The sequence below is a fragment of the Saccopteryx bilineata genome, chromosome 11 (assembly GCF_036850765.1).
Source record: "Saccopteryx bilineata isolate mSacBil1 chromosome 11, mSacBil1_pri_phased_curated, whole genome shotgun sequence".
NCBI classification, from domain to species: domain Eukaryota; kingdom Metazoa; phylum Chordata; class Mammalia; order Chiroptera; family Emballonuridae; genus Saccopteryx; species Saccopteryx bilineata.
The window spans coordinates 45,370,587-45,395,621 of record NC_089500.1 but is presented as its reverse complement, the minus strand read 5'-3'; the positions used below and the strand labels follow the sequence as shown (position 1 = coordinate 45,395,621).

General features: G+C 38.2%; 1 protein-coding gene across 5 annotated transcripts in view; it reads left to right on the top strand.

Moving 5' to 3' along the window:
* The window catches only part of RBBP8 (RB binding protein 8, endonuclease), a 118,643-nt gene that overhangs the window by 81,069 nt on the left and 12,539 nt on the right, over positions 1-25,035 (top strand). For all 5 annotated transcript variants that reach the window (XM_066246872.1, XM_066246874.1, XM_066246875.1 and 2 more), the window contains 9 exons: positions 446-621; positions 3,385-3,489; positions 12,499-12,596; positions 14,515-14,624; positions 15,719-16,607; positions 16,690-16,816; positions 19,387-19,475; positions 20,347-20,464; positions 23,220-23,363. In XM_066246872.1, the coding sequence (XP_066102969.1) occupies positions 446-621; positions 3,385-3,489; positions 12,499-12,596; positions 14,515-14,624; positions 15,719-16,607; positions 16,690-16,816; positions 19,387-19,475; positions 20,347-20,464; positions 23,220-23,363 (1,856 nt within the window). The remainder of the gene's footprint in view (positions 1-445; positions 622-3,384; positions 3,490-12,498; positions 12,597-14,514; positions 14,625-15,718; positions 16,608-16,689; positions 16,817-19,386; positions 19,476-20,346; positions 20,465-23,219; positions 23,364-25,035) is intronic.

Below are 25,035 nucleotides of genomic sequence, written 5' to 3'. Positions count from 1 at the left end.
ACACTGTTGCTAGAATGTCACATTACTTCCATGCTCGAACACCTTAACTCTTCTCTTGCTTTCTAATCTGTGTGCACACTTAATCAGCTCTCCTTCGTGTAGTTCAAGCTTGTTTTTTTTTAACCCAAGTATACAGTACGTACAGTGTGCCTTTACCTGGACTCTGGACCCTCTACTGATTTTCTCTGCCATTTGAAATTCTTTTAATTTTACTGCAAGTGACAACACCTACACTTTGTACTTGTCACAATAATATTCCCCACTCGAATCATGTGTGTACTTCTCTGATCCTTATATTCAGATTTTGAACATTAGATGGCAAGGAGTTACATCTCTTTATAGCTTAATACCTATGTTTTGCTCTAGCTCCATACCATATGGTAGATGTTTCAGTAAATGAATTTATTGAATTAATTTTCTTTCATTTGTCATTATTTTCCTATAGGAATGATCAACAGCATCAAGCCGCTGAGCTTGGATCTGAGGAAAATGTTGTTCCAGATTCACCAATAACAGCCTTTTCCTTTTCTGGCACTAATCGACTACGGAGAAAAGAGAACCTTCATGTTCAATACATGGAGCAAACACATTCTAAACCAGAGCACTCTGTGTGTACAAATGGTAAGGATTAGGGTTGGAATTTAGTTATTTAGTTTTATAAAAATATTATGCCCCTATTGTTTTCGTGTTACCTAAGATAATGGAATTTAGATAGTCATTGTTCAGGTAACTTGATGTTAACACCATAAATTTAACTTCCATTAGTGAAGTGACTAGGAAGTCATTTTCCGCTTCTGTAATGTATAAATATGCATTGCTCTTCTCAATATATAAATGCCTAGCATTTTATAAACATAGTAATAGTTTCCTATTATTTAAAAACATTCTTGTCAGGGCACACAAGAGAAGCAACCATCTGCTTCACTCCCCCACCTCCTCCCCCTCTCTTCCTCTTCTCGAGCCAGTGGCTCAATTGATTCAAGTGTTGGCCCTGGGCACTGAGGATAGCTCAGTTGGTCTGAGCATCGGGCCCCAGGCTCTGAGGATAGCTCAGTTGGTCTGAGTGTCGGGCCCCAGGCTCTGAGGATAGCTCGGTTGGTCTGAGCGTTGGGCCCCGGGCTCTGAGGATAGCTCGGTTGGTCTGAGCGTCAGGCCCCGGGCTCTGAGGATAGCTCGGTTGATTTGAGCATAAGCCCCAGACTGGGGTTGCCAAGTGGATCCCGGTTAAGTCACATGTGGGAGTCTGTCTCACTATGTCCCCTCCTCTCACTTAAAAAAAAAAATTCTTATGAGCATCTATCTGAGAGGGATAAAAGGAAAAAGGAAAGGAACTTAACAATTATTACCTACTGTGTGCCAGGTATCATGCTGAGTGATTTAAATATATTACTACTATATTTTAATTCTCATGACAGGCTTGCAAGGTAGCTAATAGCACCTATATTTTATAGATGATGAAAGATGCTGTTTAGAAGCATTAAATAACTCACTCTTGGTCATCTGTCCCTATCCAGTAAGTAGATGAGTCAGATTCAAATGTAGATCTTCCTCTCCCTTAACTTTAGTTATTTTCCAGGTCTTGCCCATAGCTATTCCATATTGAGAATCCTATCTTAAACGGGCTATTTTTACTTGTTATAATTTGTAGCAATTGGTGGTAATCAAGAAATGGTATTGTTGCCTGACCAGGCAGTGGCACAGTGGATAGAGCGATAGGCTGGGATACAGAGGACCCAGGTTCAAAACCCCAAGGTCACCAGCTTGAGCGTGGGGTTGCCAGCTTGAGCATGGTATAGACATGACTCCATGTTCACTGGCTTGAGCCCAAAGGTTGCTGTCTTGAGCAACGGATCACTGGCTCAGCTGGAGCACCCCCCCCCCCCCCCCCCCCCCCGTCAAGGCACATATGAGAAAGCAATCAATGAGCTAAGGAGCCACAACAAAGAATTGATGTTCCTCATCTCTCTCCCTTCCTCTCTGTCTGTCCTTATCTGTCCCTCTCTGTGTCTGTCTCTCTGGTGAAAGAAAAGAAAGAGAGAAAGAGAAAGAAAGAGAGAAAGAAATAGAAGAAAAAGGAAGGGAGAGAGGGGGGGAGGGAGGAAGGAGGGAAGAAGGGAAGGAGGGAAGGGAGGGAGGGAGGGGTATAGTAATGTATCTGCTTTGTGGCTTAACATTTTTATTAAATGTTTTGGAACTACCTTTTCATGTAGTCCTGAAATTTATCATGTGACATGATTCAAAGATTATTTCTTTTAATATTGATCTAAAAGTAAATGGTAAAGACTTTTTTAACCTAAACTATTTGTAACAAGGAAAGCATTTTGGGGAGAAGGGGTGTGTATAGTTCTAGATGTATTTTTATAATGCAAATAAATTGTTCACAGTAGCTGTGCCTCTGAAAAAATAAGTTGATCTTATTCTTTGATACTGAAAAATTAGCATGATTTTCATCATTTTGTATGACCTTGCATCACCATCTAGTGGAAAACAAAAGAACTGTTAAAAATCGTACACATAATTAGGAACTAAAGTAAAATGTAAGATCACAGATCTAGAATGAACATTCATTGGTTCTTTTAGTCTGCTGTGAGACAGAAGAGTCACTGCAGATAAGCATCTGCATGGTTTAGGCCAGGTTTAAATCTATCTATGAGAATATTCAGAAAATCAAATCATAGCAATTTTCTTTATTGGGAAAGTCTTTTGTATCATAAAAGCTTCTGGCTTATTACGTCATTATAGGAGAATAACATGTAACTATATATTTAAAAACTTGATTTTTCTCTTTTAATCTTGTTCTGATCATTTTTACTTTGAATCTGAAATTTTGATTTAAAATACAAGATATCTTTTGAGCCACACAAGTTATTTTAAAACTGAGTTCATGACTACTTAGTTATTTTTTCTTTCTAACCATATTTGCTTGTTTATTTTAAAGTTTATACTGCTTTTTTGCATATATTACATTCAGGTTATAATTAGTAAAAGTCTATTTCCTTTTACTTTTGGGTTTTTTTTGAATTTTTCTGTAAAGCATGTTTCAGGATTTCCTTCCAGGAAATACAAACTTGAAAACAAAGATTTTGGAGATATGTGATTCAGTCTTCGTTTTAAATTAACCTAATGATTTTTAACAAACACATAAGGAAAAGATACATTAAAATGGTACAGCTCTCTGTTCTAGTTCTCTCCCCCACTGTCCTGACTACTGTGGATCAAATTCCAGCCTTGTTTCTAGTTAAAATATAGGGATGAACTCTTTTACGATAATATGAAAATTGAATCTATAAAATAGCACTTTTAATACATATAAAATTAGGTTTGTTAGCTTATCAAAATATTTTTATCATGAATGTTTATAGTAATCTTTTTTTTCCCCCTTAGAATTGAGAAAGGTTCCAAAATCTTCAATTCATCCACAACATAAGCCTAACGAAAATGAAATTCTAGTGGCTGACACTTGTGATCAAAGTCAGTCTCCGGTGGCTAGTAAGTAAGATATTGAGGTTACTTTAATAATTTAAAATTGTGGTTATTGGTGGTAAGAGTGGCCAACAGTCTGAATTAGACAATATTTTAAAATATTTTTTATTTTGTTTGTATTATTAGTTTAACAGTCTTTTTTATATTAGGAAATAATGTTTTCCTATTAAATAATTTTAATAGCCTTATCCATATTAATACAAATTGCTAATACAGTGGTACCTTGAGATACGAGTTTAATTCGTTCTGTAAGCAAGCTCGTAAGTCAGTCAACTCGTATATCAAACAAATTTCTCCCATTTAAAATAACTGAAATATATTTAATCAGTTCCAGCCCTGTGAAACATCCCCAGATCATCCTAAATTATGAAAAAAGACATGTTTTTAATTAAGAAACACATATGTATACTTTACCGATGAATAACAAAATACATGAAATAAAAGAGAAAAGTGTTATTTAGTACTGTATTCTTACCTTGGAGACAGACGAGTGCGGCTAACGGAGGTGAATGGTGGAGGAGGAGGGAGGGAGGAAGGGATGCAGGCACTGTAGACACGTAAACTAAAACTGCACTTTCTTAACACTAAATGTAAACTAAAACTGCATTTTCTTTACTTTAAACAAAACTAAAACTGCACTTTCTTTACTTAAAATGAAACCACAAAAACTTAATTATAAAAAAAAATGCACTTTCTTAACTTAAACTTAACCTAAGCTTAACATTACATATTTTTCATTTAATCATCACCTGTTTTTGCCTTTTTGGCAGCACTTTGGGCACTTTCACTTGCAGGACTTTTGAATAAAAATCTATCCAAAGAGGTTTGCTTTTGCCTGCCTTTTAAAATGTTACAGAAATGTGACAAACATGTCATTAAAAAGTGCTGAAGCTGACCAGTTGGAACTTTTTCTGGGTGTTTCTTTTCAATGAAACTTGAAAGCTTCTCCCACATTGCCAGCATGTCTTTAATTCCACTTGTAGAAATCACTTCCTTCGACTCTACCTCCTCCTCACTACTAATCTCTTGCAGAAGCTCCGTATGTTGCATCATCTGTAGCTCCTTCAACTCCTCAGTTGAGAGTTCCTCCTCATGTTCCTTGACAAGCTCGTTTACATCACCCTCATCTACCTCCAGACCCATCGACTTTCCGAGGGACACAGTCTCCTCCAATGCTTCTGCCTCGGTCTCGGTCTCTGGTTTGAATCCTTCAAAGTCCCTGTCTGCAACAACATCAGGCCATAACTTTTTCCATGCCGAGTTCAAGGTTCTTCTTGTAACCTCTTGCCATGCCAAGTCAATAATGTGTAAACATATCACGATGTTGTAGTGATCTTTCCAAAAATCTTAATGGGTTAGACTTGTATTCTCAGTCACCTCAAAACAGCAGCAGAACAAGTGCTTTGTGTAAAGCTTTGTAAAGTTGGAAATGACCTGCTGACCCATAGGTTGCAAGATTGAAGTCGTGTTGGGTGGGAGGTAGAGGACTTTCACAAATTTGAACTCGAGAATGTCATCTTCAATACCAGGTGGGTGGGCTGGAGTATTATGAAGGATTAGTAATACTTTCATCAGGAGTTTATTTTATTGAAGATATTTCTTCACTGCAGGACCAAAGACAAGATTTACCCATTCAATAAAAAACTACAGCGTAACCCATTCCCTAGCATTGATGCGCCACATAACCTGCAGTTTTTCTATAAGAATTTTTTAAGTCTTAAAGGCTCAAGGATTTTCGGAATGATACACTAGCAGTGGCTTTACTTTACAGTCACCACTAGCATTTGCACACAATGCAAGGGTCAGACGGTCCTTCATGGGTTTATGGCCTGGTAGCTTCTTCTCCTCTGTGGTGATGAAAGTCCTCCAGGGCATTTTTTTCCAAAATAATCCTGTTTCATCACAGTTGAACACTTGTTGGGGGATGTAGCCTTCCTTTGCGATAAGCGCAGCAAAACATGCGCTGTACTCCTCAGCTGCCTTAACATCAGCACATGCAGCTTCACCATGCCTCACCACCGAGTGGATGCCAGATCTCTTCTTGAAATTTTCAAACCAGCTGTGACTTGCCTTAAATGTGTCTTCTGCTGCCTCTTTTGAGGTTGATGGTTCTTTCTTCTTCAAGTCACCATAAATAATACGTGCCTTTTCGCATATTACAGTCTCCGTCACTGTATCTCCTGCCAGCTCTCTCTTTCACCCACACCAGCAGAAGCTTCTCCGTTTCTTCATGGATATTTGTCCTTCATTGGGACAGAATTATAGTTTCTTTCACTGGATTTGCTCTTTTGGTGGCATCCTTTTGTTTAAGGATGGTACAAATTGTAGATGCATTGCAGTCTTACAGCCTTGCCAGTTCAATCACTCATATACCACACTCATATTTTTCTATTGTTTCTTGCTTTTCTTTTATCAAGATCATTCTCCTTCTCACTATCCTTTACACTCACTTTCTTCGGTCCCATGATAGCACACAAAAAAAGTTAGTAAAAAAATGCAAAAATGATGCAAGAATGAGTATAGCGCACGAGATTCAAATTGATTCTGCGGGTTAACACGTGAGAAAGAACGAGATGCTGGTGTTGTGCTGCTGATACTGGACTCATGCGCCAACACATCAACTAGTGGCAGCTTCCCTAATCATGACTCGTATCTCAGAATTTCGCTCGGATCTCAAACAAAAAAATGGACCGAGTCGCAGCTCATATCTTAAAAAAATCGTATGTTGATCTGCTCGTATCTCAAGGTACCACTGTAATTTTAAGTAAAGCTTTATTCTGATTTACTCATTGATTCAACAAATATTTTAGTGTTTGCTTTATACCAGGCACTGAACAAAACAAAGCTTTTAACCTCACTGAGCTTACAGTCTAGTTAGGAAGAGGAAAAAAATATATATTATGGTAAGAAGAGATATTGGAAAACCTCATTTAAAAGTGACATATGAGTAAAGACTGAGGGAAACGAGGGGGTCAAATGGCTATCGGGGAAGGGCACACCAGGTGGAGAAATTGGCGAGCACAAAGACCGTGAGGTGAGGTGCTTTTTATTTTATTTATTTTTTTATTATTATTTATTTTTGTATTTTTTCTGAAGTTGGAAACGGGGAGACAGTCAAGACAGACTCCTGCATGCGCCCGACCGGCATGCCCACCAGGGGGCGATGCTCTGCCTATCTGGGGCGTCGCTCTGTTGCAACCAGAGCCATTCTTGCGCCTGAGGCAGAGGCCACAGAGCCATCCTCAGCACCCGGGTCAACTTTGCTCCAGTGGAGCCTTGGCTGCAGGAGGGGAAGAGAGAGACAGAGAGGAAGGAGAGGTGGAGGGGTGGAGAAGCAGATGGGCGCTTCTCCTGTGTGCCCTGGCCGGGAATTGAACCTGGGACTCCTGCACGCCAGGCTGACGCTCTCCCAGAGGTGCTTTTGGTTGTTTGAGGAACCTTAATGGTTCTGTGTGGCTGGGGCAGACTGAGGGAAACTGTTTACAGTTTCTGTTTACTGAGAGAAGAGGCTTCCAGCAGTAGGTTTACAGGGTGAGGTGGGGGTGGTTAGAAATTAGGAATTTGGTTTTGAGAATGTTCTGTTTGAGGTGCTAGATAGACATTCAGACAGATTTGGCTGGGTAGGTGGATATGAGTTTGGAGAAGTCTAGGATAGTGGAATGGAAGTTGTTAGCATGTAGATGGTTGTAAGCCATGAGACTGGGTGAGATTACCAACCAAGTCATGTAGATGGAGAAATTCAGGTACTTAGCCCTGAGGCAGTATATTGTGTGAAACAGTGAGTCACAAGTTCTTTCATTATTACCTCTACCCCAGCCTTTTTAGGTGTTTTTTTTCCTCTAATCACTTCCCCTATGAAATTTTAATAATGTGGCTGTCCTGTGTGAATGTATGTATATCTGTGTGTTACACATAAAAAGATATTTTTATCCCCCAACAACCATTTTTACCCCCTTGGAGGTGATATTACAGTCGTAGAAGTGGTGACTAGAGGTGGTTGAAATGAAGAAGAGCCAACAAAGCCAATGAGGGAGCTACCGGTGAGATAAGAGAGCTAAGATAACTTGGTGGCCTTCAAGCCAGTGGAGAAAGGAGGAAGAGGTCAGCCACGACAAGTGCTATCAGGTCAAGGAAGATGAAAACTCAGAATTGACCATTGAACATGGTCACGTAAAAATCACTGAATGTTAAACTCATAACATGAACTGTTACTGTAAGGGTGATCAGCTACACTTGTTCATGTTCAAGAGGAACTAGGATCAAAGAAAGTGGAGAACACTTCTAAACAAGTCCTTCAAAGGATGGGATTTTATAGTATATTCAGCATTTTTTTATGTTGATAGGATGATTAAATAAAGAGAGGGAAATGAATAATTCTGGAGAAAGAAGGAACCATTGCTAGATCCTTGAAAAGCTGAGTGGAAATGGGATCCAGAGCCCAATTGGAAGGGATGGCCAAGGTTAATCACTTACTCATTTTATGTTAGTATAAAACGTACACTCTGAAAGCTTCAAATCATTTTATATTTGTGTGTGTGTGTGTGTATGTGTGTGTACAGGCTATCTGCAAAGGGTGCCAGGGCTGCAGCACCCAGTGTGGCAGCCCTTGCTTCTCAGCACTCAGGGACCCGTTCTGTTCTGCTGCTCAGGGCTTTCCTCCATCAGTGTCCTCTTTTCTGGTGTCTCCTCTAGCTTCTCTGCAGGTTCATTCTTTCTTTTCAATATGTACACAGATGTTATCTTTCCTCTTCTCAAAATAACCATCCTTGCTACAGCTTCTCTTCAGAGCTGAAAAAGCAATCTTTCAGTATCTCTTCTTTCTCAACTCCCATTCACTTCAGTGGAATCCACCATCTTCTCCCCACTCCCAGCCCTAGAGAGAGGGGCTGGTTAGAGAAAGGGGTACAGGAGAGAGGGAGAAGGAGATAAAGAGAATATATTTTCACACATTCTTCTCTCATTAATTACATTGGAATTGCTCTGGAAAAAGTCATCAGTGACTTCCTGGTTGTTAAATATAATGAATACTTTCTGGTCATTATCTTGACCTCTCTGGCATTTGACATTATTGAGCACCCTCTATTTATTGAAGTGGTGCTACTCTCCTGGTTCTCTTCTTGTTCTTCTTTCACCTTCCATTGTTGGCTGTTCTTTCTCTGTCTTTTAAATGTTACTGTCCCCAATATATATGGTTCTTGTTCTATTCCTGTCTCACTTTCTGTCTTCTTCTGGAGGAATCTCACCTAGAGTTAGTTCTCCACTACGACCTTTATGATAATAAACCCCAAATCTATAGTGCTGTCCAAGGCTTTTCTCCTGGCTTCTAGACCAGAGTATCTGCCTGCTGTTGAACATCTCTATCTGGATATCCTTCCACTTCAGTGTGTCTGAAAGTGAAATTTTTCTGTCTAAACTACTTCTCATTCTTTTATTTATATTCTAATATCTAGCTGAGTTATCTAAACCAAAAACCTTTGAAGGCCCTGGCTGGTTAGCTCAGTCAGAGTATCATCCCCAAACACCAATGTTGTTTGATCCCTGGTCAGGGCACATACGGAAGCAACCAGTGAATTCACAACTAAGTGGAACAACAAATTGATGTTTCTCTCTCTCCTTCTCCCCTTTTCCCTCTCCCCTTTTCCTTCTCTCATTGTCTCTAAAAATCAGTTATAAAATTTTTTTTGAATTACTCTATACTCCTGCTTCTTCATCTCTCATATCTACCATGTTTCCCCATGTATAAGATGCACCCTTTTTCAAAAATTTTGGGGTCTAAAAACTGGGTGCATCTTATATAGCAGTTGCAGATTTTTTTTTTACTTGCATTTCTCACTTTTTCACACTTGTTTTAGCGCTCGTTATAAATTTTTTTACTTGCATTTCCTGCTTTTTCATGCTTGTTTTTGTGCTCTTTGTTTCGCACTTGTTACCGGTATATTATGGTAGGTTACATGTTGCCACATTCTGCCCAGAAATGACTCAGAAAAGATTTTCCTACAGTGCTGAATTCAAGTTAAAAGTGATCCAGTTTGCAAAAGTGAATGGAAATCATGCTGCTGGACGTAACTTTGGTCCTCCTCCAACTGAGAAATCAATCCAAGACTGGCTACAGGAAGAAGAAACCCTACTGAAAATGCCATGGCAGACTCTGGCCAGTTGGCTCAGCAGTAGAGTATTGGCCTGGCGTGTGGAAGTCCCGGGTTCAATTCCCGGCCAGTGAACACAGGAGAAGTGCCCATCTGCTTCTCCACCCTTCCCCTCTACTTTCTCTCTGTCTCTCTTTTACCCTCCTGCAGCCAAGGCTCCATTGGAGCAAAGTTGGCCTGGGCGCTGAGGAAGGCTCCATGGCCTCTGCCACAGGTGCTAGAATGGCTCTGGTTGCAATGGAGCAATGTCCCAGATAGGCAGAGCATCACCCCCTAGTGGGCATGCCTGTTGTATCCCGGTTGGGCCCATGCGGGAGTCCGTCTCTGCCTCCCTGCTTCTCACTTCAGAAAAATACAAAAAAAAAAAAAAAAAAAAGCCATGGCAGAAGAAGGCCATGAGAGGCAATTCAGCAAAATGGCTTGATTTAGAGAGGGAATTGAAGATACAGACTGAAGAGCAAAGGGCAATTGGAATTCCTGTTGGTTCAGCATGAGACATGGAGAATTCCTGATGAAAAGACATTACTTATTTCAAAGGAGGACACAGTTGGTGTTCAGGTTCATGAAACAGAATGGACTAAGCATGCATACATGCACCAGACTTGCCCACAAGATGCCTGAAAGCTATGAGCAGGAGGTCCTTGAATTTCATCATTTTTCATTCAGTATTGGAAGACAGACACATCAGTCTGAGTTCAGACAGATTGCAATTATGGATGAAGTCTCCCTTCAGTTTGATGTCCCAAAAAGCAGAACTGTTGATAAGAAGGGGGTGAAAACTGTAACTATAAAAATTAGTGGACATGAGAAGAGCCATTATACAGTTGTTCTAGCTTGTTGTGCTGATGGAACCAAGCTGCCTCCTATGCTGATTTTCAAACATAAAACAATGCCAAAAGAGGACACTCCTCAAGGAGTGATGGTCTACATTCATGACAAGGGTTGGATGGATCAGGATGGGATGAAGATCTGGTTTGAGAAAGTTTGGAGGAGATCAGGTGGGCTCTTATACAAACCTGCCCTGTTGTTGCTTGATCAGTTCAGGGCACATATAACAAAAAACACAAAGAAGATTGCTGCTGAGCAAAACACAAAATTTGTTGTCATTCCTGGAGGCTTGACATCCCAGCTCCATGCACTTAATGTCAGCATTAAACCTTCAAAGCTGCCATGAGAGATGAATGGAACCAATGGATGAAGTCTTCTGGGGATAATTTGATACCAGCAGGAAGAGTGAATAAACCAACTATAGGAGAAGTCTGTACCTGGGTGAAAGATCCTGGGATAATATCAAGATTGAAATCATTGTCAAGTCATTTAATAAGTGTGGCATTTCAAATGCCATAGATCAGGGGTCTCAAACTCAACTCAGCATGTGGGCCGCAGAGCAAGATCACAGCTGTTTGGCGGGCCGCACTAGGTCTACAAAAGGCAACTGTTACGCAACACTTTTCTTGAACTTCGTGGATTAGTCTGCGAGCCACACAAAATTGTTTGGCGGGCCGCAAGTTTGAGACCCCGCCATAGATGGAACTGAGGACGAGGCAATATATGAAGACTGATTCGTTATCAGTCACAGATGAGGACAAGCTAATGGATGGGAGTTTTTGACAGTGATGAAGAGTTGTATGAATTTTATGATGAATAAAACTTGAGTTCAGTAACTTCAGTACATTTTTTTTTTCAAATTTTGGGCCCCAAAATTAAGGTGTGTCTTATACATGAGGAAATACAGTACTCTCCAAATCTTAATGATTCTACCTCCTACTCATTTGCCACATTCATCTTTCTATACCCTCATTGTACTAGTTTAGCATCCCTCATAAAATTGTTTTAGTATCTAATTAATTCTTTTGCCTGTTATAACTGCTTCTTGCTCTATTATCCTGTCATGTCTAGAATTACTTTTTAAAACCAAGTATTGCACCTGTCCTCCATTAAAAGTTCTTAGATATCTCTTCATTGCCTACATAATATATTTTAAACTTTTTAGCATAACGTGATCCCTCACTGACTTGTCTGGCTTATGTCCTACTACTGCTACATCCTTTGCACTTTGATTTCCAGCAATTGAACTACATACAGTTCCCTGAACATGTAATTTTGTTTCACACACCTAGACCCCCTTCTCTCTGCTCCCAGCCCAACTGACCTGTCAAATTCCTCTTTCTCTCAAGAGTCAGCTGAGACATCTTTTGATGTAGCTTTTCTTGATTTTCCAAGGCAGATTTAGGAGTCCTTCTTCTATGTTTAAATCACTTCTTTTTAGTGTACCTCTATTGTAATATTTACTACATTTTATTGTACTTCTATTTTCCTTTCTATTTCAACTATAGCTTATAAGTTCCTCGAGTACAGAAATCTTTTCATCTAGAACCTAGCACAATGTCTGGAACATAGTATGTGTTCCCTAAATACTTGGGTTATTGGAATGTACTTGACTTCTGTGTAAATATCTGTTAGCTTAGAACTTGGGAATTATGTAATGCTGTATGTTTTTATGAAGGGTACTATAAATAGGGTTTGATAGTCGTACTATATCTTAGTTCACAGTAAAGCCATTATAAAAATTATTTTTTATGATTGTTTTCAGTGGCAATAAGAAAAATAATCTACACATTACATTCACTTCACTTAGGATAAATAGAAAACTTAACTGAAAATGTCTAGTGTCTAGTTTAGTAGACACTAGATATCTGCAACTTATTGCTGTCTATAGTAAATATTTTGGACCCTTTTGAACAGAATTTTAAAAATTGTTCAGTGCCATCTTGTAAAATGGTTCTGTGAGCCTTTTATTCTTTTATTGTATTTTTTTTATATACATCTAGTTTCTACAAATGTATGATTGGGTTTTTATTTTTCTTAGAAACACATGGAACAAGCAGTTATCCCACTGAAAAGTCATCTTTCAATTTAGCTACAATTGTTGCTGAGACACTTGGCCTTAATATTCCAGAAGAATCTGTAAGTAATTGTTTAGTTTGATGATTATATGAATTAATTGATGTTTTTTAGGTCAGTTTTTAGAGAATTGAGCAAGAGAAGAAATATTTTTTCCAAATATTGTTGGATAAAGGCCTAGAACAAAATTGATGTAGCTAGCAAGGCTCATTTATATTATCCACACAGGCAGGCCCTAGAAATCTAGAGTCTAGAATTCTTGGGATATAGGTTGTAGGTTCAGTCAAAATTTTAAAAAGTGACAGTGGCTTAGAGGGCTTGGCCCGATCTCTTCCCCCCTTTCCTACCCTGTTTCATCTAGCAGAAGACCTAAAGCTTTAGGTTTATCTCAGAAGTTATTGGGTCTTCTCAGCATCCGTTAAACAGGGGTATGACTTGGAAAACAGCGTGAATTTTTGGGACTAACATATATAATATATACTGCTCACAAAAATTAGGGGATATTTCAAAATGAATATGAAGTGATAAAATATCCCCTAATTTTTGTGAGCAGTATACTTTAGTTCTGTTCTTTAAACGCCAGTCCAAAAAGACCTATTTCTTAGGGATGGGGTCAGCAACTGACTCCATGAGTTTTTTCATTATTTTAGTACTTCCTTACATCAGATACATTTACTCTTCTTAACTGATCCCTAAAGGCCCGACCTGTGGTGGCGCAGTGGATAAAGCGTCGACCTGGAACGCTGAGGTCGCCGGTTCGAAACCCTGGGCTTGCCTGGTCAGGGCACATATGCAGGAGTTGATGCTTCCTGCTCCTCTACCCCTTCTCTCTCTCTCGCTCGCTCTCTCGGCCTCTCTCCTTTCTCTCTAAAAATGAATAAATAAAATCTTTTTAAAAAATCCCTAAAAATAAAAAACTTGAATTCTTCAATCTTAAGGAAGTTTTACTTTGATGCAACTTTAAAATAGTATTCCTGTGCTTTTAGTTGGTACATGTGTATGTGCTTTTATAAAATTATGCTGTTATTTATTGTATTTGTAAAAATTGAATTCATTTTTCATTACATTTGCATAATTTGTTGTTCTTTCTAGTTTTAAATCCGTATTCAAGTAGTAGTGGGTACTTTTTAACCTTTGAACTTTAAATGTGTTTTAATGGTTTTTAATATTTCTCTTGCCTGTAAGCCTGGCAAGACAGTAGTTTAGACACCAAGTATATTAAAGGAACTGATCTCCAAGGATTTAGTGCTCAGGTGTGATCCACAGGCCAGTAGAATCTGCATCACCTTAAAGGTTGTTAGAGATTCAGCACCTCAGATGCCACCCCAGGCCTACTGAAGGAAAACCTACGTACATTTTAACAAGATACCCAGTTGGCTTGTATGCATGTTCAAGTTTGAGGACCACTGCTTTCTAAAGAAGCCTTTTAAATTCATCTCCTGTCAATATAAATAATCATATCTATTCCCTTCCCCTAGTCTTAGTAAATCTTGAAATTGGAGTTTAATATACCAGTAATAAAATGTACCTACCTAAAATAGTAAAATATTAATACTTTTCTTTCTTTAAATTTAAAATGTGCTTCACATATTTTATTGTGATAAAAATACACAAAACAAAATTAAATTAATCATTTTAAAGTGTACAGGTCAGTGGCATTTAGTATAGTCACAATATTATACAACTACCACTTCTGTCTGGTTCCAAAGCATTTTCATCACCCTGAGGAAAGCCTGTTACACATTCAGCCTGTTCCATGCAACTTGCAGCCTCCGGCACCCACCAGTCTGCTTCTGTCCTTGTGGCTTTACCTGTTTGAATGGTTCCGATAAATTGAATCATACATTATGTGGCTTTTGAGTCTGGCTTTTTTCACTTGTCCTGTTTTAGAGGTTTATCCACATTGTAGCATGTGTCAGTATTTCATCATTTTTAAGGACAAATAATCTTTCGTTGTATTATGTATTTTTTACTATTGAAGGAATGTCAAGGTCCCATGAGCCCTCTTGAAGAGGAGCTCTACCACTGTCTGGAAGATTACAAGAAACAACCTGTAGAGGAGTCTACAAGAAATAATGAAGATAGTTTAAGGTAATTTAGAGCACTTTGGTGAAAATTTATAAACTATTGGTGAAATTCCATTACAGTGAGGTCTATATAATTCAACTCTTTATCTCCATCAGCATATATGTAGTTTGTTATTCTGGTTGTATTAATTTTATTTTTTAAAAAGTCTTTTCCAATTTATGACTGATTGAGGGCTTTTTGCATTACTGTAGAGAAGGATATTGTTTTTAGATTCTTTCTGTACTTCTATCCAGCAGTAGTTAAGCATCCCCAGCCTTGTTACTCGACCCCTTTAAAGATCCAGTCATCCCTTCTGGGTTTGCATTTCCAAAAACTGGTACTGTATGTTGTTTTAATGCTTGGATGAGATTATAGAAAGATTGTATTGTATCTCTCTTTTACTAATTGCAAAACATCCATTAACTAATAACACCACTATTATGTAACATTTTGCTTTTTCAAAGAGCTTTTGATTTTAGGTAAGTATACCACATTTAACTTGCCATTGTAGTAATTCAGTGAAGTAGGTTTTATTACCCCCATGTTTTATAGTCTACAAAAATGTAGCTTCAGAGAAGTTAAATGTCTTGTTTAAGCCCACGTAGCTATTCAGTACTAGGGACAGAGCTCTTTCCCATCCCGTGTCTTCAAACTTAAACCTAATCGTGTTCTACCAAAGATGTCTCCTCTGCTAGACGCAGGCTGGGCCTTAATTTATGTTTCATACTGGAGTATATGAATTTTATTTTTTGGAGTTACTCATGACAAGATTTTATACCAAAGGAAGTTGGGTCCCCAGTGAAACCTACTAAAACTTATTTTCTTATATACCAGTAGTGATGTTATTTAAATTATTTAGGAAAAAATGGTTATAGGTAGAATATCTTGGTATTGAGATAGGGTAACTATCATTTTCCTCTGCTTTTTGTCAGCTAAAGGAAGAGAAGCCAGCAACTTTTGCTATGGTAAATGCTGGTGAATCATCTATCTCTAATAGGTGGATAAGACCTCACTATTAATAAGTCTGTATTTAGTATATGTTTTATTGTTATGCTTGTTTTTTTTTTTTACCCTGTTTCTTTCATCAGTCAAGGTTTTACCATTCTTTACTTTCTTAGATTTTCAAATCCTAATTCGAAGACGCCTCCTCAGGAAGAACTGATTCCTCGGGCATCATCTCCTGTATTTGGAGCTACCTCTAATGTGAAAAGTAGTTTTGGTTTGAATACAAGTTTGTCCCCTTCCCTTTTAGAGACTGGGAAAAAAAGCCACCTGAAAATAGCACCTTTCAGCAGCACTTGTAATTCTAGACCAGAGAAAACTAGATCAAAATCTGAAGAGAGTTCCCTTTTCACACATCAGAATCTTGGGTCCGAAGTGAACAAGATCATTAGCCAGTCTTCTAATAAACAGATACTTATAAGTAAAAATATAAGGGAAACCGTAAGTGAACAGAACAGTATTGATCATATTAAAGATGTTATTACTGATAAACATGTGGTACCCCAGAAATCGTTGGGTTGCAAAACATCCAAAAGGAAAAAAATTGAGGAAGAAAGTGAAGATGAAGCAAGCTGCCCCCAAGCCTCTTTTGATAAAGAAAATGCTCTTCCTTTTCCACTAGATAGTCATTCTTCTGTGAATGGAGATTGTATGATGGATAAACCTCTGGATCTGTCTGATCGATTTTCCGCTATTCAGCGTCAAGAGATAAGCCAAGGAAGTGAGACCGCTAAGATCAGATTTAGGCAAGGGTCTCTCTGTGAGGCTTTGAAGCCCATTCCAAAGGGCTCTTCCTCAAGCCAAAAGGCCTTGAGTGGGAGCTGTGTGCTAACCAAAGATTCCCCCAAGGAGCCCTGCATGCAGGAGACTGTCCTTCAGCCCCTGAGTAAATCCTCACCGGATAACAAAGCACCATTACAAATAAAGGAAGAAAATCCTGTCTTTAAAATTCCTGTGTGTGCACGAGAAAGTTTGGAGACCGAGAATCTATTTGATGACGTGAAGGTATGTATTAAATATTCAAGGATTTTGGTCTAAATAGTTGTTTGTGATCTCACCTAAATGCTAACGATCCTTTCTGTTTTAGGGTACTAGTTCTCATGATCCAGTAAGAATAAAAGCCAGGTCAGTTCATGGAGCATGTGAACTTGCCTCAGTTCTTCAGTTAAATCCATGTAGAATTGCTAAAACAAAGCCTCTACAAAACCCTCAAGGTATGTACACTATAGATCAGGGGTCCCCAAACTATGGCCCGCGGGCCACATGCGGCCCCCTGAGGCCATTTATCCGGCCCCCGCTGCACTTCCGGAAGGGGCACCTCTTTCATTGGTAGTCAATGAAGGGAGCACATTGACCATCTCATTAGCCAAAAGCAGGCCCATAGTTCCCATTGAAATACTGGTCAGTTTCTTGATTTAAATTTACTTGTTTTTTATTTTAAATATTGTATTTGTTCCCGTTTTGTTTTTTTACTTTAAAATAAGATATGTGCAATGTGCATAGGGATTTGTTCATAGTTTTTTTTATGGTCCGGCCCTCCAACAGTCTGAGGGACAGTGAACTGGCCCCCTGTGTAAAAAGTTTGGGGACCCCTGCTATAGATAGTACTTTCACACTTTCTGTATTGTGTTGATATATTATATATTATATAAGATAGAAGATACTGTATAATTGAATTGTTTTGGGAGAAAATATTTTCTTCCTGCATGTTCCTGTGTTTACAGAATAATTTTCATTGGGTTCATTTTACATGTGATTATCCTTCTCTTGTGCTTTTAGAAAAAACGCATTGAGATTTTTTTTTTTTTTTTTTTTTTTTTTCTGAAGCTGGAAACGGGGAGAGACAGTCAGACAGACTCCCGCATGCGCCCGACCGGGATCCACCCGGCACGCCCACCAGGGGCGAGGCTCTGCCCACCAGGGTGCGATGCTCTGCCCCTCCCGGGGGTCGCTCCACCACGACCAGAGCCAATCTAGCGCCTGGGGCAGAGGCCAAGGAGCCATCCCCAGCGCCTGGGCCATTCTTGCTCCAATGGAGCCTCGGCTGCGGGAGGGGAAGAGAGAGACAGAGAGGAAGGAGGGGGTGGGGGTGGAGAAGCAAATGGGCGCTTCTCCTATGCGCCCTGGCCAGGAATCGAACCCAGGTCCCCCGCACGCCAGGCCGACGCTCTACCGCTGAGCCAACCGGCCAGGGCCACGCATTGAGATTTTTAATACCTACTCTTATAGATGATTTTGTGGATTTAGCTGTTTTATGTAGTTATTTCTTATTTTCTTGACAAAAGCTTTAAAAAATTTTATACAGAATTTTAAAACATATAAAATAGAATTTTCATCATCTGAACCTTGTTCCCCACCCCATACCCTCTTTTTCTTTGCATTTACATGTATATCTATAAACATATATACATTTATATGGGTTTTTCAGCTTGTTTGAAAACATTGTTTGCTCTCTTATGCATGTTAATCTTTTCATAAGTCTGCTGTCTTTAAAAGGAGTCTTTTGTTTTTTTTAGCCACCAGATATTTCTGAACTTCATATGCAGTATTTTTCCTTCTATTCTTTATTGAAAATCTATTCCTTCATACTATTCTGGGTTTATTATATAAACCTTTTTTCCTGAACATATTCTTTAGTTGCTTTTCTAACAAGAGTTTCAGTCTCCGTATAAAAACATTTTTCTTCCCTCTCAATCCTTTTTTAAATTCTTGTACTTTCTTGTATTTGTTCTAATGATTACAGTTATATACCTACTTACTTAACCATTCGTAATCTACTTAGAGTTAATGTTATACCACTTTATGTTCTATAACTATTTCTTATGTGGTTGTCATGTATATCTATGACATGTATATATTTTGTCTGATTGAAAGCCCCTCCAACCAGTAATAATTTTCACTTTTAAAAATAAATTTTTATTGGCATAAAAATCACATATTAAAATTTATAAAATTTACTGGTTTCAGCATACTCACAGAGTTTGTGCACCATTACTACAGTCTAAGTATAGAAGATTTTTATTATCCCCCCCAAAACAGGAAGAATAGTATCCACTAGCAGTTACTCTTCATTCCACACTCTTCCCCAAGCCTAGCCAATCACTAAACTACTTTGTCTCTGTAGATTTGCTTTTTCTGAAGGTTTTATATAAATTAACTCATATAATGTTATGTGACCTTTTTCATTATTTCACTTTTTTTCTATTATGAATAATGCTGCTCTGAACATTGATGTACAGTGTTTTGTAGATGTCTGTTTTCTTTTTCTTCTTTTCTTTTTTTGAGTTATACATAGTAGTAGAATTGCTAGGCCGTAGGCTAACTCTGTTTAACCTTTTGAGGAACTATGTAACTGTTTTCCAAAGCTACTGTATCATTTCACATTCCCAACAGCAGAATATGAGGGTTTTTCCACATCCTCACTAACACTTGTTATCTTTTTGCTTCGAGCCATCTTATTGGGTATAAAGTGGTAAGTCTGCGGTTTTGATTTGCCTTTTCCCGGTGGCTAACAGGGTTAAACCTCCTTTCATATGCTTTTTTGGCCATTTGTGTATCTTTTTTCAAAGACTATTTATTAAGAGCCTTTGCTTATTTTTAATTGAGGTATTTTTCTTATTATTGGATTATGAGAGTTCTTTATATTTCTTAGATACAAGTCCTTTACCAGACATATGACTTGCAAAACTTTTCTCCCATTCTGTATATTCCATAATGTTTTAAAGCGATGAGAAATTTAAAATCTGTTCTTAATTTTGTTTTTTTTTCCCCCTCCTTATCTAAGATGTGTCTTTTGAAAATATGCAGTGGAGTATAGATCCAGGAGCAGACCTTTCTCAGTATAAAATGGACGTTACTGTAATAGATACAAAGGTAAGGGTAGGTTAGAAAGAAACACATGTGGTTATTCTGGTGAGCTCTTAGTCACTCTCCTCTCTTTCTCTGTGGCCTTGAGATAATCACATACCTCTTAAAACTTGCATTTTTTTGATTTAGAGAACTAGAAAAATGCTTATCCTTTGAACTTTATGGTATCTTTGAAAGAATAATAATACTATCTGACTTCAAAGGCCTATGCTGAAAAATAATTATCAGTTTAAAGTAATATAAAATGCTAGTGATATATTTTAAATAATTATCAAAATAGTTCATCGTATGCTTTAACTTTTTAAAAAAATGTACCATCAAGAAGGAAATTTATTTTCCCAGTTGGCTGGATTTTGAAGTACTGTATTTATTTAAAATTCAAAGTAGCAATAACTTTTTTGGCTTATATAAATATTTAGGTTTTATGTAGTTTGAGAAGTTCTCTTTTACTTGGTGGTATATCGATAAGGTATTTCAGAGTTGTTAAAGTCATACGTGTCTATTTAGAGGTCAGATGTGATTTATGAGACTGTTACCTCTGTGCCCATGGATGCTCTGTACTGCGGGCAGAAGGGAGGGGCAGCGGGTGCTCGCGGAGCGGGGCTCCCTCCCTCCTGGCAGCGGCCTCCTGCCCGGGGCTTGAAAAAAGGCGCTTGCATTGTACTCTGACACTAAAATGTTTTACAGGCAATAAAATCTGACTCTATATTCCTAAAATATTTATATAAATATAAATTAATGCTACTGAAGTGTACACTTAAAGAAATGGTAAATTTTATGTTGTGTGTGTATATATATATTTACCAGAAATGTTTTTTAAAATAAATATAAGGCCTTAAAGGGACAATTGTTAAAATTTTGAATTTTGAATATTCAGGATGGCAGTCAGTCAAGATTAGCAGGAGAAGAGACAGTGGACACGGACTGTACGTTGGTTAGTGAATCTGTGCTTTTAAAAATGAAGAGGCAAGAGCAGAAGGGAGAGAAAAGTCCAAGTAAGATTCGCTTCTTTTTTATTATTTTAATTGAAGTGTGGAGGGAGGTTTATAGTCATACCATTGCATTGATCAGCATAAGGGATCCCTTCCCCATAAACCAAGTGGTTTTTTCCCACTGCTCTGATAATAGTAGATTTCTCTTAGTCAAGCTCAGTTTCAGTGTTTCAGGGAAGCAAAAGTCTTTAGCCAAAAAATTTTTACTTTAGAAAGAGTTCAAAGTGTTTGCTCATTTTGTAGGAAAGTAAAACTAGAACTTCAACTAATGAACTTGAATAAATAATTTTGTTTAAAGTATTGTGTGTACTATCGATGTATGATAAATTAATCCAGTAATTGGAAGGATTAAAACAATAAACATTTTCTTAGCTTTTGTAGTTTCTATGGCTCAGGAATTCAGGATGGCTTGGCTGCATGGTTCTGTCTCAGAGTGTCAGGCACTTGTCGGCAGGCGGTGGCTGGAGCTGGGGGAGCAGAGGGCTAGACAGACGGGGCTGACTTGGCATCTCTCCTCACTGCGTCTCGCAGGACTTCTCCGTAGGATCTTTCCACGGGGCTCGTTTCCGCTTTCTCGTCATACAGAGAGTAGTTTCCCAGAGTGAGACTCCCAAAAGAGCATGGTAGAAATGAGTGACATTTTATGATCTGTCTTCTGAAGTTGCATAGTGTCACAATGACCTGCCTAGGTTCAAAGCAAGAGAAATGTGGCCCTCACTACCTAGTGGGAGGGGTGTCCAGACCACTTTGTGAGAAGAGCACATGGGATAGGATGTATCAGTGAGGCGTATTTGGAAAAAACAATCTGCCCATTATACCCATAAGGTAAACCTTTTTAATACTTCAAAACAGTTAAAAATGAAACACACCAATAAAAACTCCCAAATGCTGCTAATATTTCAACTCACAAAATGTGTTTTGTATCCCTACTCTGTGTTAAGACTTATAGTTCCTGTAATAGATAGATCAGTAGGATATGTGTAGTCTGTACTCCAGTATTTTATAGCAGAAGTCAGAAGTCAGACAAAAAAAAAAAGATCAGCGACTTACTGTGACTTACTAACAGGGTACATAGACTACTCTGGGAATGCCTAGCATACTTCCTGGCACAGAGCAGCTCTATTTTATCTAGTAACTTGACTCTCAAAATGAAAAATAAATGTTTAATCATTTAGTAAATATCGAGCTACGGTTCTATACCAGGAAGTATTCCAGGACTAGAGACAGTGAGTAAACAGAACGAAAGTACCTACCTCATGGAACTTACTAGGGAAGAAATGAACAAATATATAGTATGATAGATGATGGCAGGTGCAGGAGGAAGGTAAAATGTAGTGTGGTACTAGAGCACCATGGTTTGGGGTAGAGGGTAATTATTTTGTAGTATGATCTCAGTAGGCTTCTGTTCTGTTGTATTGTTAGCCAACTGGTTCTGTTTCTGCTTTTTAGTAAATTCTGGTATTTTTTTGTTGTGTATGTGGTTTTTTTTGTTTGTTTGTTTTTTAGTGAGAGGAGGGGAGGCAGAGACCGACTCCCACATACGCCCCAACTGGGATCCACCCAGCAAACCCGCTAGGGGGCGAAGCTGCCCATCTGGAGCCATGCTCCATTAAATTCAGAGCCATTTTTTGCCCCCTGAGGCAGAGGCCATGGAGCCATCCTCAGCGCCAAGGGCTAATTCACTCTAATCAAGCCATGGCTGCAGGAGGGGAGGGAAAGAGAGAGACAGAGAGAGTAACACAAGAGGGGAAAGGTGGAGAAGCAGATAGGCACTTCTCCTGTGTGCCCTGACTGGGAATCAAACCCGGGACTTCCACACACCAAGCCAGCGCTCTACCACTGAGCCAGCCAGCCAGAGAAAATTCTAGTGTTCTTTTTAAATGTGATTATGTAATGGGAAATGTAGTTAGTACTCTGAAGATAATTAATACTCTGCATGTCAAATATAGAATAGATTTCATTATATCTATCAACACTACCAAGTGTTAATGATATGCAAGAAAATACTTTTTTTTTTTTGCTGCCACATTAAAAAAAAGCAGATAAGCAAATTTCTATAGTTTTTTTTTTTTTTTTTTTTTTTTTTTACAGAGAGAGAGAGATGAATAGATAGGGACAGAGAGATGAGAAGCATCAATCATTAGTTTTTCGTTGCGCATTGCGACACCTTACTTGTTTATTGATTGCTGTCTCATATGTGCCTTGACCGCGGGCCTTCAGCAGACGGAGTAACCCCTTGCTCGAGCCAGCGATCTTGGGTTCAAGCTGGTGGGCTTTTGCTCAAACCAAATGAGCCCACGCTCAAGCTGGCGACCTTGGGGTCTCGAACCTGGGTCTTCTGCATCCCAGTCTGACGCTCTATCCACTGTGCCACTGCCTGGTCAGGCTATATAGATATTTTAATGTGAGTTATTTATACACTTTTTATTAAACAGTATTTTTTATTCATTATGATACACTTTTCCTCACAGTTTATGTGATAGGACTCCTTTTGGTTTAGTATAAATTATATAAGATATGATAGAAAAAGATTTTTAATGAAAATGACAAAAACTAGCCTTCTCTTTAAAGAGTAAAGAACATTTAAAGCCACAACATGCAGTTTTTTTAAATGTACAGTAACCACCGAAGCTTGGGGGTTTCTTCTTGCCTCATGCACATCTGAGTTATTTTGTGGCAACTGCTATAGGTGTCATACTGGTCTACATAGAAAGCAAAAAGCTCGCACGTTGTCCTGAGTCAGTGCTCTTTTACATAGATGGAGAAAGAAAAATGAATGATAGCTTGGAAGATATGTTTGATCGGACAACACATGAAGACTACGAGTCCTGTTTGGCAGAGAGCTACCCCCAAGTAGCAGAAGAAGAGGAGAACTTGTCCACCACCACGAAGAAACCAAACAGTAAGGCTATTTTCTCTGTAATTATGGCTTCTCAGTTACACTGAGCTCAGAAAGTTAAATCATTAACAGAGGCTAGATGAGGTATATTAACAAAGTTTCATGTTGATGGTATAAATCTCTTTTTCACAGGTTTCTTTTTTTCAGACTAATAGAAGAATTACAAAAATAGTTTAGAAGTTCCCCTGTACTGTTCACTCAGCTTCCACTTATGCTAATGTCTTATATAGCCATTAAATGTGTACTCATCAAGACTTAGAAATTAATATTTATTTGATACTATTGATTTCTAAATAACATATGCATAAAGTATAAAAGTTTTGAGAAACTGTTCTTTTTGAGAAACTTTTTTTAAGTAATAAATATATGATTGTAATAGAGTGAAAAGAGTTTTGGAAAAAATTCAGGCTGGTGTTCTGTTTAAATGCTTTACCTGTCCAGACAAAATACATACTATAACTATATATAAGGTCTACTGGAAAGTTCTGTCCATTTCTGTCATAACAAGTTTCGACACATAAGCACATGTTTATTTGGCGCATGTGTGCCTCTCTATTTTTATCACTTAATGTATACATACTGACGTAGCAAATTAACTAAAACAAAGTTGATTCACGTTAGTCTTATGTGTGAAGCGATAGTGTACCCATGGCTACTGATAAAGTTCATTTACGCCACTGTAATTTTTACGAATTTCAATAAGGAAGAAATGCTACAGAAGCATGTGTGTCGCATCCACCATATTCCCCGGACTTAGCACCCTCCAACTATCATTGTTTTTGTCCTTACAAAATTTTTTGAAGGGCAAAACATTCAAAAATGAAGAAGATATCAAACAAGCACTGGTTCAATTTTTTGCATCAAAAGATAAAACATTTTTCAAAAATGGGATATACAAATTGCCCTCACGCTGGCAAGAAATCATTAATAATAATGGCAATTATATCATTTACTAAACTTTATTGATGGTAAGAAAAATTTGTATTTTGTTTTATTCCAAAAACGGACAGAACTTTCCAGTAGACCTTATATATCAGTCTTCTTAAGATCCGTATTAGAAGCAGTAGTTTATAAATGAAGGATAGCAACCAAAAGAAGAAGACTCTTTGAAGCTCTAAAGTAAATTGAAAATCAGTTAAAATTCTTGCTACATATCTCCTTACCATGTGCAGAACGGTCAGAATTTTTAATCTTGTGTGGTTTTTATTTGTGCTGGTTTAAATGAGCACACCTGCTGTGATCCCGTCTATTTTGATTAGTTTTTCCTTTCATCAGGTTTTTAAAATGACAGTCCTGAGCTCATAGAGACTGAGAGCCTAACTTAAAACATGGAGCAGTATGCTCTGCTTGCTCGATTATAGCAAAAACTTGGTCAAGTTAATGTTGTGATAAAAAAATCTACAACTATTCACTTTACTTTGTTCTCTCAAGAAGACCTTTTTACAAATTGGTTTCAAAAGGGGAAGGGCATATTCTTTTACAAGATATAATTAATTTGTGCCTCTGTTTTTTAAGTTACATTTCACCCTGACCATCCCAGAATTTTTTCTTAGCTTTTGATGCTGCTGCCCTGTTCTTTGAACTCGGAGAACTTTTCCTAGAGTATCCCCAGAACTGTGTTTGTCCCTCCTGCCCCACCTTTTTCAAAAGGTGCTTTTATTAACTACCTTTTGAA